This window comes from Dunckerocampus dactyliophorus, chromosome 11 (genome assembly GCF_027744805.1).
Source record: "Dunckerocampus dactyliophorus isolate RoL2022-P2 chromosome 11, RoL_Ddac_1.1, whole genome shotgun sequence".
NCBI classification, from domain to species: Eukaryota; Metazoa; Chordata; class Actinopteri; order Syngnathiformes; family Syngnathidae; genus Dunckerocampus; species Dunckerocampus dactyliophorus.
This window is the reverse complement of record NC_072829.1, coordinates 7,831,825-7,848,522: the sequence shown is the minus strand read 5'-3', so window position 1 is coordinate 7,848,522 and position 16,698 is coordinate 7,831,825. Positions and strand designations below refer to the sequence as shown.

At 39.5% G+C, this 16,698-nt stretch overlaps 1 protein-coding gene across 3 annotated transcripts in view; it reads right to left on the bottom strand.

Annotated features, from left to right (window-relative positions):
- slit3 (slit homolog 3 (Drosophila)) overlaps nucleotides 1-16,698 on the bottom strand; it is a 292,011-nt gene that overhangs the window by 18,515 nt on the left and 256,798 nt on the right. For all 3 annotated transcript variants that reach the window (XM_054792929.1, XM_054792930.1, XM_054792931.1), the window contains 4 exons: nucleotides 8,815-8,908; nucleotides 7,870-8,007; nucleotides 6,863-7,103; nucleotides 2,808-2,938 (listed from right to left, as the gene is read on the bottom strand). In XM_054792929.1, coding sequence (XP_054648904.1) covers nucleotides 2,808-2,938; nucleotides 6,863-7,103; nucleotides 7,870-8,007; nucleotides 8,815-8,908 — 604 coding nt within the window. The remainder of the gene's footprint in view (nucleotides 1-2,807; nucleotides 2,939-6,862; nucleotides 7,104-7,869; nucleotides 8,008-8,814; nucleotides 8,909-16,698) is intronic.

Here is a 16,698-nt window from a genome sequence, read left to right as displayed (position 1 = left end):
ATTGAGCAATAAATCCTTACCCTCGTAATGTTAGGTGACCACATTTTGATGTCTGTAAAAACAAATGTTTCATAAAATTCCACTCCGTGAGTGCACTCATTTATGCTGAGCACTATAACAGCTTGTCATACAAGTGGGACCCCCACCCTTTGGCAAAGTTTATCCTGCACTTTAAATACTATATTGGTTTTGATAGTCCAACACCACATGCAAGCAAGTTTAAGCTGTAAAACAATCGACGAGCGACAATTATGAAGTTTTATGATGCCTTACGGTTAAACTCTGCGCAAAAATGCGTGGTTGGTCAACAAGGTTCGGTTTCCGCCGAGCATTTTTTCGAAGGTGAAGGTACAATCATGGTTTTTGCAACAGGAGCTAATTATTCGGTGGTTTTTACAAAAGATGTCTGATTATATAAAAGTATGAGTCGACATCACATCGCTTGACTTTTACTAGGTTTTCGGTTTCAAATGAAGAGTCTCACGTCGTCCTTAAGGCCGCATGATTAGCAAAAATCAATTGTTGACATACCTCTGGCTAATTTTATAGTCAGTGCCTGCTAATCGCATTGGGAAATGGACAACTCGACCTCGGCATCGGGAGAAGCACCAAAATCTGCTGTTTTTATTGGAGGGACACTCTACAGAAGTGCATATTTTCATCCTTCGTCCATCTCCTCCTTTCTCCTTCAAGTTAGTTTAACTTCTTAGGAATCATTTCAGCCTGTTTTCTACTGTTTTGATTCCAGACGCCCTGGTAAATGCAGTGGTATTATCTTGGATTACCATCTCCCTTTACCACAATTTACCATGGAATATCAATTCCTATGAAAATGTCAATGTATCTTTTTATATAATATCCAAAGGCTTTACGGCAGACTAACACACTTGAATGAGGTCTTTTGTTTGGCCCGTTTGAAGTCTCACCTAGAAAGATTTTTGCTAGGTTTCTCTCGAGGGCCGCAACTGTCTCATCGGGATTACAGCGGAATTTTTCGAGGTTCATGTTTGTTTACAGAGGGAAGTGCAGCGTTATGGATCTGCGAGCGTGTGTCTGTATGTGTGGTGGGAAGAACCGCTCTGTGGATTATAGCGTGCTGGGACAAAATCAGCAGCTACTGAAAAGTCCACAAAACCTAATTGAAATTGGAACTTGGACTGTAAGTGTGAGGGTATGGGTGACTTTTTAAAGTTTGCAGTGTATTTAATCAGCACCTCTGCAACATTATGGCTGTGTAGATGTCGAAAAATGTATTTCCTTCAAGGGTTTCTACTGGATATCAAGTAGAAAGTCCAGTCAGTTCCTAAACCCTCTGTCCCCCCTGTCTATGTCTGTGAAGTGTTAAAACACAATCCAAAAGTCATAGAATGATTATAAAATGTACTAAATGCAGATTTTCAGGCATACTCACACTGGACTGCACTCAAACTGAGCCTTTGTGCTTCGGGCTTCATGTCTATTCTGCTAGCACAGCAATTTCCCTGACTTTGTGGATCATTTCCAGTCTTATTGCAACTCTTTCTGATTATTTCTATTGTCGAAGGTGGACGCTGTCATTAATTAGTTGACATGTCTTCATTATGCACTCAAATGCAGTGGCAGGTGAGAGCACGTGCTGTGGGTTTGTCTTTTTGTTTATTTGCAGTCATTGTATTTTACTTTGTTTACATATTGTCTTGTTTATCATTAAGAATTTGCAAGGAGTGATTGCAATAATTATGTGACACGTCTATTATGCATACGGATGTAGTCGCAAGTGAGCCAGGGCACTGTGGGATTAACTTTTTGATTATTTTGAGTCTTCTTTATTTTTTAAATTCCATTATTTGTTGGTTTTCATTAAGAAGTTGTGAGGAGCGATCACATTAATTACATGAAACGTCTTTATTAGGCATTTGAATGTAGCCACCAGAGCGCAAGCATGCTGAGGGTCTGACTTTTTGATTATTTTGAGTCTTTGTAATTTACTTACAACATAAAATGTGTCAGTTATTATGAAGAGCTTGCGAGAAGCGATCACAATAATTCAATGACACGTTTTATACGAGTCCGGGTTGAGCGGGCATGCTGTGGGTTTGACTTTGTGATTATTTTGAGTCTTTGTATTTTATTTCAATTGGGAATTGTGTTGGTTATTGTTAAGAGCTTGTGAGGAGCAATCGCATTAATGAATTGAAACGTCTCCATTACGCACTTGAATGTAGTCACGAGCGAGCGACCCTGCAGTGGGTTTGACGTCTTGATTATTTTCAGTCTTTGCATTTTATTTCTATTATGAATTGTGTTGCTCACAACAAGAATCGATAACATTAATTAAGTGACACAGCTTTATTATGCTCATGAAGCTGGTCTAGTGTGGGCGAACATGCTGTTGTTTGACTTTTTTATTATTTTGAGTATTTGTTTTTCAAAAAATCTGCCTTTATTTATTCAGGGACACTGTTTTCCAATGACGCCATGATGCAAACAAATCAATAAAACCATATAGATGTAAAATGTAAACATAAAACAATTCAAACTCAATTCTATTGCAGGTTATTTTCTTTCTAGTGATTTATTTTATAAAATGTGATTATCATAGAAAAATAGCGAGGAGCAGTGACACGTCTTAATGTGAGGGACTGTGTCCTGTTTTTGTACTATTTTGAAGCCTTTGTACTGACTTTTTAAAATAAAACTGTGACTGTTATCATGTATATTTAGGGAAAGTGTGCCAATCTTTAGGTATGAAGTGGGTTCAAGTACACCCCTAAACAATATCATAACCACTTCCCTCATGATAACTGACGAGTGTGCATGTGTCCTACCTGTACACTGTAGTGGGAGGATACTTGGCCATGTCATAGATGAGTCGTATGTGTCCTTGGTACAATTCCAAAGCCAGGGGGTCGTGATCTTCCTTATACAGCAGAATGCCGTTGTCTTTGTCGGTGGCCACCTAGAAGGGAGGGTGAAGTGGAGGGGGTTAGGCAGTTATAAATCACTTTTGGCGCCTCATGCATTATTCTGTCAGCACGTCCCCGAATCTGCCACGTGTGACAGGACAAATCGCTCGATAATGTGACAGCGATCCAGCTAATTTGGGTCAATAATGGAATAAAACAGTCCAAATTACGCCCCGTGCCTCACAGATAAAAAGCCAACACAACATCCCGATAACTCACACGGAGATGCGAGTTGTGTGAATGACTGTTAATCTTTCGACATGCTCTCATGAGAATTGTATGAAAAAGATGAATGAAACACGATCACAGACACACCTTATAGTTGATGATACACACTTTTGTAGTGATAAAAGCATTGTCATATACTGCAATACAGTAAATGTCTAGAAATTACATTTTTGTAATGAGTGTACTATACATTTAAACTTGTTTTCCTTTTAGTACAATGAGTGTTGATGGTATGAAATGCCAAAAAGTAACACACATGCTTCAAAAGTAATATTTTGACACAGGCTGTAATTTGCTATAAGATTAAAAAGTTAGGTGTTTGTTCATGGAAGTGAAGCCTATAAAATAATTTTAAATATAAGTATAGATTTCACAATTTACTGTACATTACTTTTAATGCAAATCTAACAAAATGTACATGAAAAAGTACCTACATGTAAATGAATTATTATACAGTAATCCCTCATTTATTGTGATTAATTGGTTCCAGACCTGACCTGAATTTCCACAAAGTAGGATATATTCCATCCATTTTCTATGCTGCTTATCCTCATTAGGGTCGCGGGGTTATGCTGGGTGACAGGCAGGGTACAACCAGGACTAGTCGCCAGAGTGGCAAACAACATATAGACAAACAACCATTCACACTCACACCTATGGACAATTTAGAGTCATCAATTAACTTAAAACATGCATGTTTTTAGAAGGTGGGAGGAAACCGGAGTACCCGTAGAAAACCCACGCACGCAGGGGGAGAACATGCAAACTCCACACATAAAATGCCCAAGGGAGAATCAAACCAGGTCTTCCCGATCTCCAGATTGTGACTGTGTGGCCAACATGCTAACCAATAGACAACCGTGGAACCCTATATTCCTCACTCATAAATGGAATATTTTTGTAGGTGGAACACAGAATACCTGTTTACGACACTCTACGATTTTTTCTGTACATGATTAGAGCCCTCTAGACATGAAACATCACCCCTATAGTCACCTTTGCACTTGTATTACCCAATATAGCAGATATAACAAGAGTAAATAAGCCATTTAAGACATAAATAAGGCTCCTGCTTGTGTGTGTTACTTTAAATGTGTTCCCTAAGGCAGAGATCCCCAACCCCTGGGTCATTTGGTACCAGGCCGCACAGAAGGAAAAAATAATTTCCATTATTTTTTTTATGTTTTATTTTGAAAAGTGGCCGGATTCTCTCTGTTACATCCGTCTCACTTGACGCATGTCCGCTAACTTTATCTCATGCCACACAGATAGACTACTACTGTATTTTTACCATTTTTCTTTCACCTCATATTTGGTGTCAAATGCTGATACTATGTGGGAATGCATAAAGGTAAGTTTTGATGACTTATTTAGTGCTAATGTGCACATTTATCTCAAGTTAATTCATGCTAGCACACTGCCTTTTAGCACACACGTCAAACAGCGATGTAATAATCTCTCAACTTAGGCAAAAAATACGCAACGTTTGTTCAAATATGCATTTGTTTTAACTAATGAGAGGCCATATTCAACCACAAGGCATGATTTATTAATATATTTTTGAAAAACCATGATAAGAATGAAACTGCAAGATTCAAAGCATCAAGTGGCGAGGGAAAAATAAAAATACAATTATGTCAGAACTGACCTGTAATGGGTCATTATAGTTAATTTATTCTTTGAGCAGGATTTTACATTGAAGTCCAAATTCTACAGGAAGCTAGCGCACATTGAAGCAATACTAATGAAATACAATTTCAACGTCAAAGAACTTTATTGTCATTCAAGATGTTGCATGTTGAATGACAATAAAGGAATTTGAACTTGGGCCCCGGATAAAGAAAAAACAAGATAGGATAAATAGGATGAAATAAAAAAATACTAAATATACTCGTAAGTGTATTGTATGCATATATTATTATTAGTTGACAAAATGTGAGACAACTAACAACGTAATGTGGTAAAGCAGCGGAAATAGCTGCAGATTTAACTTCGTCCACATATACAGTTTCTCAAACTGTGGCTCAGGACCAAAACTGGGTCACGAATCCATTTTTAATTGGTCAATTTTATTGATCATCAATCAGACACAACCTTTCGTCAAAGGGCTTTCTGATTCATGATGTAATAGATTTGTTTGTTTATTGTGTTTTATTGTTATTACGGCACACTGTGACACCCCTGCTTGGTACACATTTTGATCTCAAGCTTTGTAAAAAAAATACATTCAGCCTGGATAGCGATGATATTTTTTTGGGCACTAGTGAAGCACCTGGTTGGCACAATGATACTTTATTTCCAACACTGCCAACAGCCATGCAGCTTTTCCCCTTTTAAGCACCCAAGAAAAACAGCACTGAGAGCAAAAGAAAGGCGATGAAGATATTTGAATACAGTAGCAAGGTCACACTCCACACGTCCTGGTGGCTGAGAACTAACAAACTAGCAGGTGGCGATGGGGCCACAGGGGCAAAAACACTTAACACCGCAGCTTCAAATGGAGCTCAGCCAAGAAGAGACCTGCTAACAAGATGCAGGAAAGGAGAGAGTACAGATAGAGATATGGAGAATAACGAGAGAATGTGTTAAAAAGGGAACAAGTACAGAGTGATTTATGAAGCGCTGTCAATGTGCTTTACTTTTTTTCCTTTTCCCTCCTTTTCCTCTCAGAGTGGAGGCCTCTGGGTACACATTTAACAGCTTTGGCATTGAGAAGTGAAAAGCCGCTGGCAGGAAAGACAGAAGCCCGCAGCGCTCACATTCACACAGGTGTTAAACATCAGCGGCCTACTTTTATTGTTTCTGTCTGCTTGACTCACTCTCCCATCTTCACAAAAAAGCTTTAATTGGGATTTTGACTTTCAGATGTCCACAAGAATCCACGATGGACAGCTGCTGTTCCAAGGCTCAGTTTCAGAGTTTGCAGCATTTTTTTTTTATATTTTCTGTATTGCACAACTTACAAAGGTTATGACCACACAAACACAGATCTTTGTAAAAATACTATTTTTCACATTCTGGGTAAGAACACAAATCTATATGGTGTATTTACAGGCTGTCAAGTGCATGTCAAAGCAACAGGTGGCGCTTTAATACCTAATTGTAAGCAAGGCACAATAGTAGGAACAGTATTATGCCCATGGAATATTCATTTGTGTAAACCAACTCTTCAACTTCTGAACCATTGCACAAAAAAGGGTGAAAATTTGTCAAAATAGGCACCTCGTCCATGTTGCCTGTGCTATTATTTTTCAGACAAAGACACCGCACGTTGGTGCTGTTGTTCAAGTCTGATCCACTTAAGTTTGATCCTTATAAGTCGGATTAACTTGAAGTTTCTCACACACGCCCCACCAAACACCCACTGTAACTTCAGGGTGTTTGGCCGAATCACCAGGAAATTTGGTGCACACCTTTAGGGCACTGAGCACGTGTGTCAAATTTGAGCAAGATTGGTTGAAAAATGTCTTTGCACGGGCACAGGCTGGACTTAGCAACTCATTGCTATAAGTCATTGATGACGATAAGCTTTGAGACTATCTGTATTACATGTACACCAGCGTGTCTCACAAAGCATTTTGACCACAACCCTTCGGTTGTGCTACCAATATGTACTGTATATTTATAGTGATCAAAACGACTAAAAACAAATCAAATACAAGTAAATACACCAAAAACTTTGATGGTACCTGGAAGGAAATATGCGCGGTGGGACGGAGCTTGGCACCCGGAAGCTCCACGTATGCCTCGCGCCCCAGGAAGTGGACGGTGGCCATCTTGTCGCACTTGTTGCCATAGAAACCGGGCATGCAGCGGCAGACGGGCTCGCCGGCCACCAGCAGGCACTGGGCGCCGTTTTGGCAAACGGTCTGGTCGCAGGGGCTCGTCTGCAGCAAGATCATGGGCGGCGGGTTCTCGCAGAACAGACCGCTGGCGGACGAGGAGGTGATCATTAATGCTCATTAATGGATGATTTCTTGCATGTCAGCTAATATAACATACATTACTTATATGCACATACATTACAGCTAAAATATATCTTTCCAAGAGTTTGAAATTTAAAAAAATATTTTTGAATCTTTCCATGGGAAGCTTAGCAGGGATTTTTTTGAAGAAGTTGTTTGTCCTCCGCATTCTACTATGAGTGAAACTGTATTAGTGTACTATATAAATAAGATACTGTACATATTATATATTCACTATTATAGCAGTATGGTGTAGCAGCATATAGTTTTCTATATACTGTATAGTTTATGCTATTAGTTATTTGTTTATTTTTTCATTGTTTTATATGGACAATGAGCCTGAATGCAAATAAAATAAAATAAATGATGCCCCACCATTTTGAAGATGTGTCAGATTGCATTAAATCTGATTATTTGGATCGGAATTCTGCTGAATTTAGGTTCCCTTTTATAAATTAACCAGCACTTTTGCACATACCCCCAAATATTCCTGTTGAAAAATCACCAGAATTTCACAGGCCTGTTTTTCCCTCTGCTATAATTAATCACAGTGCGCATCTGTCGCATGCAGGTGGTCAAGCGGCTCCAATGCCATCTGTATCTACTCGCACAGTTTGTGTGTATACATGATTTTCTGTGTGTGTGTGTGTGTGTGTGTGTGTGTGTGTGTTTGTGTGTGTGTGCACATGTGAGAAGCTCAGGTGTGATTTTTCCTTCTCGTGTGACCTCACCTGAAGCCCTCCTTGCAGACACACGTGTAGCCGTTGACGGCGTCCACGCACTCGGCGCCATGTTGACACTTGTTCTCCAGACAGTCATTGTAGTCGTGCTCGCAGTAGTGGCCCACGTATCCTGGCAGGCACTCACACCTGTAGAAATAATGGCCGCATTATTTTGTGCGTTTGATCACGAATAAAAAACAAAACATTTCAAGCTAGATGTGTGTTTTCATCTTAAAATAGCACAAAGAAACAATTGCTCCAGGGGACCCCTACAGTTGTCATTTACTTTTCAGCCAATGTGGTGAACACTAAGGGAGGAAGTAGAATGGAAATACAGTAAAAGGAGCCCATCTGTTGCTATATTACACATTTTAGTATGCAGCGATGAGAAAGAAGAACAAAATATGGGAGTTTGATGGGAAAAAAACGGGAGGGTTGACAGGTATGTTAATGTTTGAAGTGGCGGTAGCAATAATTGTACCTTGGTGTAAAAAGTTTGAGATTTTTCTTGCTTGCAATTTTAATATTTTATCATTTGTGTATTTCAACAGGAAGGCCAAGTATTTCAAAATTGGGTACTTGAACAATTGAGGAGTTTTCAAGCTTTGGCTTCTCTTTGGCATTTTTGCTAGCCATGAAAGGCTGGGCTGATGCAAGATGATGCAAGACCATATCGCAAGGCAGTTACACTTCCCGTCCCTCGCTGACAGTGTACCGTGTAGTACCGTACCGTGTACTGTATGCGCCGTTACTTTTTACTTTTTAGCGCTACAGGACTTGTTTGCAACTTCAACTTTCTTCCACGCTCTCCAAATGTTGACTCTGACTCAAGGATGAACTGCTGTGAATTTCTGGACCATCAAAGGTAACCCTGACCTCTGCAAAGTACTTCTTTTTTTAATGGCCCCTTTACTCTAGGATTCACCCCCTGGGCCTTTTAACGTAGTCACTCACCTGTAACTGTGCCCGACGTGGATGCACTTTGAATCATGCTGGCAGGGGTCGAAGCCATGGAGGCAGGGGTCAAGCACCTCCTCGCACAGGTCGCCTGGTGAGGGCGAGAAGATAGAGATGACATATTACCTCATGGATGACTAATAATTCATAGACAAGCATTTACAATGGTGATGTAAAGGGATTAAAGCCACTCTATAACATCTATAATCAATAAGACAACATAAAAGCAACTCATAAAACACAGAGAAGTCTTAACTTACATGCCTCTCTATCTTGTCAGACGCCATTAAAACACTAGTCTTCATTCTGCGCCTGCTTTAATCTAATCCTTACGCCCTAAACTCCCACCATGCCTGTCTCCCACCAGCCCTTTTCCCAAGACCTTTATAGCCGGCTGGTAAATTACAGATGGAAACAACATCTGACGTCCTCAGCAGCATTATACAAAACAAAGTGCTTTCAGGTCATCTCATTGAGAAGGTTTAATAGTGTGTTATTAATGGCAATACTTTGGCAAATTCAGGGCAGTAACGTACAGTATTGTCAGCAGAAATTATAAATCATGTTTAATGCTTTCCAAACAAACTGCTTCAATGTCCTTTATGTTGCACAGACGGGGGAAAGAGGTGTGAGGTAACATGTTCTTCATCTTGAAGTGTGTTAAACAAAATAGTGACGATCTCCAAGAGATGCAGAGATTGCAAAAAAACAAAAACAAATTCAAAGATCAACTCATATTCTTTTTAAAGTCAACTGTATATAATAGTATTTTTCAGAGGTCCCATAATAGTGTGTTGGAAATCTAGCCTTGATGCTGGAATTTAGACAGTTCCAAAGTGCTTTTAGTTAGCCCTACTGGAAACATGCCGTTTTGTCTGTAGCTTTAATGCTACCGAGCTGTGCTCTTAAACAATGTGAAATCATTCCAAATGTCAAGGTGGATGGAACTTGTCGATGCGGACTTCCCGTACATCTTGGTGAGATGGAATTCAATAGTGATTCTTCTTCGTTATCAAATTGCTGGCACTTGCAACTTTCTTTGGGCCCCATGGCGGGTTATTTAGCAGTTGTACTTTAAAAAAGCACAAGTGAGTCAGCCATGCGTAGGATGCTTTGTTTGGGCACGCAATTTTGCAGAACGAGACAGTACAGGGCAAACAGACTACAGTAATCCCTTTTTTATCATGGTTAATTGCTTCACAGACCTGACAGTGAATTTCCGTGAAGTAGAATTCCTTACTTACTGTATAAAAGGAATATTTTCATAGCTAGAAAATATAGAAAACCGGTTTACAACCTTCTCAATAGTTTTTTTTTAAACATTATTAGAGCCTTTTAGACATGAAATAATATGCCTATAGTCACCTTCACACTCATATTGCACAATAGTGTAGCCATAATAACATAAAATAAGCCATTTAAGACATAAATAAGACTCAGACTTGTGTGTGTGTTGCTATAAATATGTTCCAGTGTTGGACAGAAAGTGACATTGAGGGTTCAGAGTTGAGATTTAGTTTGTCGCAGGTTACGGCCGCAAACGGTAGCCTGTGCTGTTATTAAGAGATGATTATCATTAATATTATTGTTATGTTGTTATTTCTGTGTCTGTTGTTAGATAATTCAAACCTGTACTAAAAGCCTGGTGCTTGTGTGTCTCACCGACACCAACATTACACAGTAACACAACTGACATCTAGTGACCAGTGTAGAATACCATCATCATCATACATGATACATGTTTTACCAATAATATTCAACCATAAAACAGCATGATTTATTAATTCAGATATTTTTGAAAAACCATGATAGAGTGAAGCAGCAAAATTTGAACCGTGAAGTTGGACGACTGTAGTTTGTTACGTGCACTATTGTAAAAAAAAAAGAAAGAAAAATTTTGGTGAAAATGTTCAATGTTTCAAAAATTGAGCGCCTCTTCTTTCAAAAGAGAAGCAAACAAGTGAAGGAGATGATAGATTTTTATCACGTTTGGTGCTTAGTCATCGTCAGGCAGTAGGGAAACATCATTAAAAGCTCACTTTTGCATAATAGGGAACATTTAGTACAATGTGAGAAGAACATAAGAGGGCCAGCAGACTGTCAGGAAGTTCAGTTGGATCTTCACAGTCCCAGTGAGAAAATCCCTGCTGGGTCTGACGCCACCCTCCATGACCTTTCCGTGAAAGCTCCACTTTCAACTAAAGTACCTTGTCAAGCCCACATGCTGATCTTTACGTGTTTGACATATTTGGAGGACCTTAACTCCCCATCACCTTGTGACCTCTCCCAATCCCACACATGAGACGCGGTATGACATCACACTGACATTTCATTTGTTCAACATGTCCAGTTCACATTTTCATTCCAGCAGCTCTCTGAAAGGCCTCCTGACCTGAAATCCTGATTTATTTTTCTGTCTTTAGCGGAAATAGTACAGTTGGACTGCAACACCCCTGATTCTATTCAGAATTTGATAACAAATTTGGGAAAAATCTGCAAGTTTGTACTGTTTGACGTCACACAATACCTCAGTGTACCTCACAAGACCGAGCATTCAAGGATTACCTCTTTGCTAATTGTACTTTGTCTTTGGCACTTATCCCAAAAGGAGTGGCTTCAACAAGGGGCGTTTCTCTTTTCTGTGCGTTAAGAAGAGACAGTTCATCACTGCACATATCTGTTTTACTTATTCCGCCTATAAAGTCGTCTGAAGAAAGTCTCCAAAAAGCGGCAACAATGCTCCATTTACATATAATGTGGTGAGCATATTAACCAAGCTACAGCGACATTTTGAGTTATTATTGTTATTAACATTGTTACGCCGTTTAAACTACGTTACAGGCGTATTGACACTTCACCATAGCACATAGAGTCGCTACTAGCCGGCTAGTGTCGAGTTTCATCGCAGACTCGCCCGCAGCGTGTCAGCGCCGCGCTCACAACGCCTCAGACCACCAGCAAAAAGTAAGACTACATATTGGAGATGCAGCCAGTGATGTTGTGCTTTTATTTTTGAGTTTGTTAAGCTAACACTAGGTGTAGGTGTTCATTTTGGTAATGTGTTTATGTTTCTTATGTTCTTATTCTTTCTTGTGTTTTTCTTTCTTTTCCTTGGGAGAATGAACAGAATAAGATTTTCATTGCATGGTATAACTGCTGTTTTACCATGCACATGACAATAAAACTCTCTTGAATCTTGAATCTTGAATCTTGAACAAATTACACAAAATACAGTAAGTATCACATGTCATCATGAATGTACCTGTTACTACATGGTCACAGCACGTATATAAAACCATAAAATGTTGTTGGGTTTTGGAGGTGTTTTAATAGCAGTCTTTATAGGCGGCATAGGTGGGTTCCATTACATGCAGTCAAAGAGCTCGAGCTGTCTCTTTTGACCTGTTTTTATATCTTTAGAAAGCACAGAAAAGACAAAAACATGTGTCCATGTCTTACATAAGGACTGTGGATGATGGGCCAAATTCCAAAAAACGTGCAGTTTTCCTTTAAGAGAAGAAGAATGTGAGGTGAGAAGAAGGCGAATATCTATAAGTACGTACGTTTTACTTTAACTTCTTTTTACACTTATATAACAATTAAAACGTCCTCAATCATGCAAGAGTGACTTTTTAATTATGAGTAATACCTCTATGTGCTCCAAGGAGTTTATAAGCACCAAACACAAGATCGTTTCGTCACCACTTTTGAGAGTTTCTGTTGAAGTTGAGGCTTTTCATGATGTTATGAAGGAAATCTCTCCTTCCTTCCTACTGCCTCAAACTCAACCCTAGCTAGATGAGCTGTGTATATGCCCTCCTGTTCACAGAGGACAACTTTGTAAACCAAAAAAGAAAAAGAAAGGCTTTGCTACGTGTCTTAAAAAAAAAAAAGCTGTGTCAGTCAGCGACAGTGGTGTTGTTGATCATTTAGGTATAGGCTAACCTAGCATGATGTTGCTGTTAAAATCTGAGTGTAATGTTAGCACTTTAGCTCTCAAAGCTATGCTACCGTTGCAACCATTTGTGTCCTCCTGTCCCACTCCTTCATATTACGTTTTTTTCTATGAGATATATGGCATCTATTCTGTTGGACAAATGTAGAGATTAGGGTTGAGCAAATACATTATTATCTGTATCTGTATCTGTTCACCCATCTACTTGTAAATGACCCGCAGCTGTACTCGAAGTGGGAGGAGCATAAACCGGGAGTGGGCGTGGTTTACCCAGAAATGGGTGGGCACATTTTAAGTCTGAAATTGACATTGGGAGGTCGCTGTGTGTGACTGGCCAATCACAGAGCGTGAAGAGTGAATACATAATGAGGATTTTTTTTCATCACGATTACGGATAATGACGAGATGTTTTCGTTTCATGCTCGTATTCGGCAAAAATGCATTATCCGCAACGGATACTTGTTTATAACGAGCATCCGGCTCATCCCTAGTAGAGATACAGTGTATATGTAAAAAGTGGATATAGTACATAGTTTATGATGGCAGAGGTTTGTAAAAGCTGAGTTAGAAAAGGCTTGAGTGAGTAAGTGTTCTCTTAAAGTGACACCTGATGATTAGACCACTGAACCATAAGTAGCTGTGTGTGTGTGTGCGGGTGTGTGTGTGAGAGAGAGAGGGATAGAGAGAAGCTTGTGCATGCCAAGAGATGTAATGACACTCTGTGTGTGTGCGTGTGTGTGTGTGTGTGTGTGTGTAAGAGAGATAGAGAGAAGCTTGTGCATGCCAAGAGATGTAATGACACTGTGTGTGTGTGTGTGTGTGTGTGTGTGTGTGTGTGTATCTTGAATGAGGTCCAGTATCATAGTGGACTGACAGAGTGTAAATGTGTGTACTTTAGAGGACAATGTCTAGCTAACAAAAAAAACTTAACTCCTTAGTCAGCATCTGGTGTGGGCTGACTCTTCCTCCCACTTCCAGCACCTCTTTCATGCATCTTTCCTCCTCACTTTATCAACCCCTTTCTTGACCTCTCCTCACGCGATGACATTTTTATGTTTTCTCTTCGCACCTAGCTGTTCTCCCACTCTCTCTCTCTTGGTCGCCCAAGCTTCCTTCCTGCAGGAGCAGTGTTGGGGGTCACTGCGGAGTGGCTGTCCATTACTGACTCACCAGCCGGCAAAAGTGGAAATTGTGATTTTGTGCGAGTAAGCAGTTGTGCGGGGACTCTCGGGGGGGGAAAAGGAGCGGAGGCAGCCAAGAGCTCGCCAAAGTGACCGAAAGTCACTCACTCACTTTAGTCACATTTCCACCAAGCGGTACAGTTCAGGGTCCTCATCTATAAAGCTTGTGTACACACAAAATGGGGCCGAAAAGTTGCATACGCTGTTTATTTTGACAAATAAACATGCAGTGGAAGCCAATAAAGATTATCTGTCATTTCATGATAACATTACGCTGGTATTGACTTCAAATATTTGTGTAAAGTGTTGTTATTTTACATAAAACTGATGGATATCATTTGTCATTTATCAAAAACGCCATTACACATGAGCGTATAGTATCCCCACAAAAAGATATAAAAAAACAACGCAGCGCTTAACCCATAAGAACCCAGACCCATTTATCCTTAAAGGAAAATTATCCGGGCTATACCACAGACCAAGTGCACCACATAGAACACATTTCAAAAGTTTTTTTCTGAATAACACTTTTTATTCCCAAAGATCTGTGTTGTTACATATTTGTTACATTGGGCGTTAGTGTTAAACATATTCCTTCTTTGAAAATAAGTAAACCTGATGTTTTTTACGAGTGATGAATGGACAAATGAAGCTTCATAAGCACTTGTGACATTTTTGACTCCTCTATATGGCACTCTTGGTTTAAAGATGCTGTGGAATTTTTTTTAAATATCACAAGTGCTTCATGAAGCTTCATTTTCCCATTACTAGTTTTTACTGCTTGGGGCCACAAAACTGCCTTTTTATTTGTATTTCCATAACATATGTAAAAACTGTGACTTCAATGGCAAGGTTTAACAAACTTCATCAGTTTTGCTTTGCACCACAAAATATGCCAAATGCATCAAAAATAAATAACACTGCTTATTTGGGGACATTTGCAATAAGCTACCATAGCTGCAGACCTACAAACATAAATTGTGCAAAAAAACGTAAACGCTGAAGAAAAATTAAACTGTTGTATCATCAGCACCTTGTCCAAAACATTTTCTCAGTTCTTATGTCTGGTAAGTGTCTTCAGCCATTTAGCCTAAGTCAGATGGTAAGACTTGAAACAGTTTCGTTCCTCAGTGAAGCAAAGACACACATCACATTTCTCACAGAGAGTGGTGGCTGCATTGACTTTGCAGAGTTTGCAGCAGCCATGTTTGTCACATTTCAAAGACCAATGTGCGACTTGGTCAGTGCGAACATCATCTGGATCTCCAACACGAACCCTCTTGGGCAGGTAGAAATGTGGCATTGAGTGATGGGCGGCCTCTTTGTGCCCGCCAAAGAATGAGGCTAGTGGCAACCTCTGCCTGGATCTGTAGCTTGCCTGTTTGATACATCCGTGTTGTCAATGAAATGCAGAGTTTCCTGCAGGTTCTGAAAACAATTACGTGACATGACTTCAGCTACCATGGGACACCTTGTGTCATTTTCCCAGTATGCACGATTTGCCGTCAGTTGGCAAAGACCCATGCACAGGTAGAGGCCAATCAGCATTTCCAGGTCTTTTCCAGTGGTGTTAACATTGTTGTGATGTAGAGATTTTTGTACACTGTACAAATTAGTTTGATCCTTTAGTAACATCGCATTTCTGGTGTTATGAACTTTCTGAAGTACTCCAGAGGACTATGAAGATTGTCTGGAGGTGGTCCTTTGAATGTACACTCAGGGGCTTCAAATGCTTTCTTCCCCCAAGAAAATAGTTTTTTCCCTTGGACAGTTCCTTCTTCAGTTCCTTGTTTTTGGCTATGGACAGTTTCTTGTTTTTTTTTCCTAGAATGGATGTATTTTTCTGCCCTGAATTCATTTGGTTGTGGTACATCATCTGGTGTACTTGATTCACTACTGTCCGAATCACCACACTCACTTGACTCGTCACTATCCCCGTCTTGACTATTGGGATTGTAAAGAGGGTCATCAGGGTCTTCATCTGAGCAATCGTCACATCCCTCAAACTATCATCTCCCAAAATGGCCTCCAGTGCATCATAAGGAGTGCAGCGCATGTTCTTACAAATGAAATCGGAATAATAGAATATTTAAGAACAAGAATAACACATTTAAATTTTTGTAGGATCGGCATAGGATCGTAAAAATGTGTTAACATGATGTACAGATTTGCAAAAACTGTTTTGTAACACAAACCAAATACTTTCACATTATTTTGTGTTTCTAATTGTTCATTACACTTTCAATTGACCAGCAGAACATATTTCATGTTAATATAATTGAAACAGCTAAAATAATTGGGTGGATTATTTGCATTTTTGTTATTGTGACAAATGGGTCACATCAGGTTCTTCATTCTGATTTTAAGGCTAAAACCCCTATGTAACATATATGTTACAGCAATATTTCTGTTACTTTTTTTATATTACTTTCTTCAACAACTATGGTCATTCCAGGTTGAAAGTAATTTAGGACATGTTATCAAAGCATTGAACCTAAGAAATGTGTTTGAAATTACATGTGGTATCAAAAAACAGCTCTTTGAAAATAGCTTCTTCCTTGAAGTTTGCACACAGGCCAGACCTGCATTTTGGAGAGGTCACTTCCTGCTACAGTCACATGACTGTCACATGGTCATCACACCAGGATGTTTAACAAGTTAAAATCAAACATAAAGCTTTATAAGGAAGAGACTGGGACCTTCAAAGTGCTTGTTACACTCGTGTTACCGTGGGTTCTTATGGGT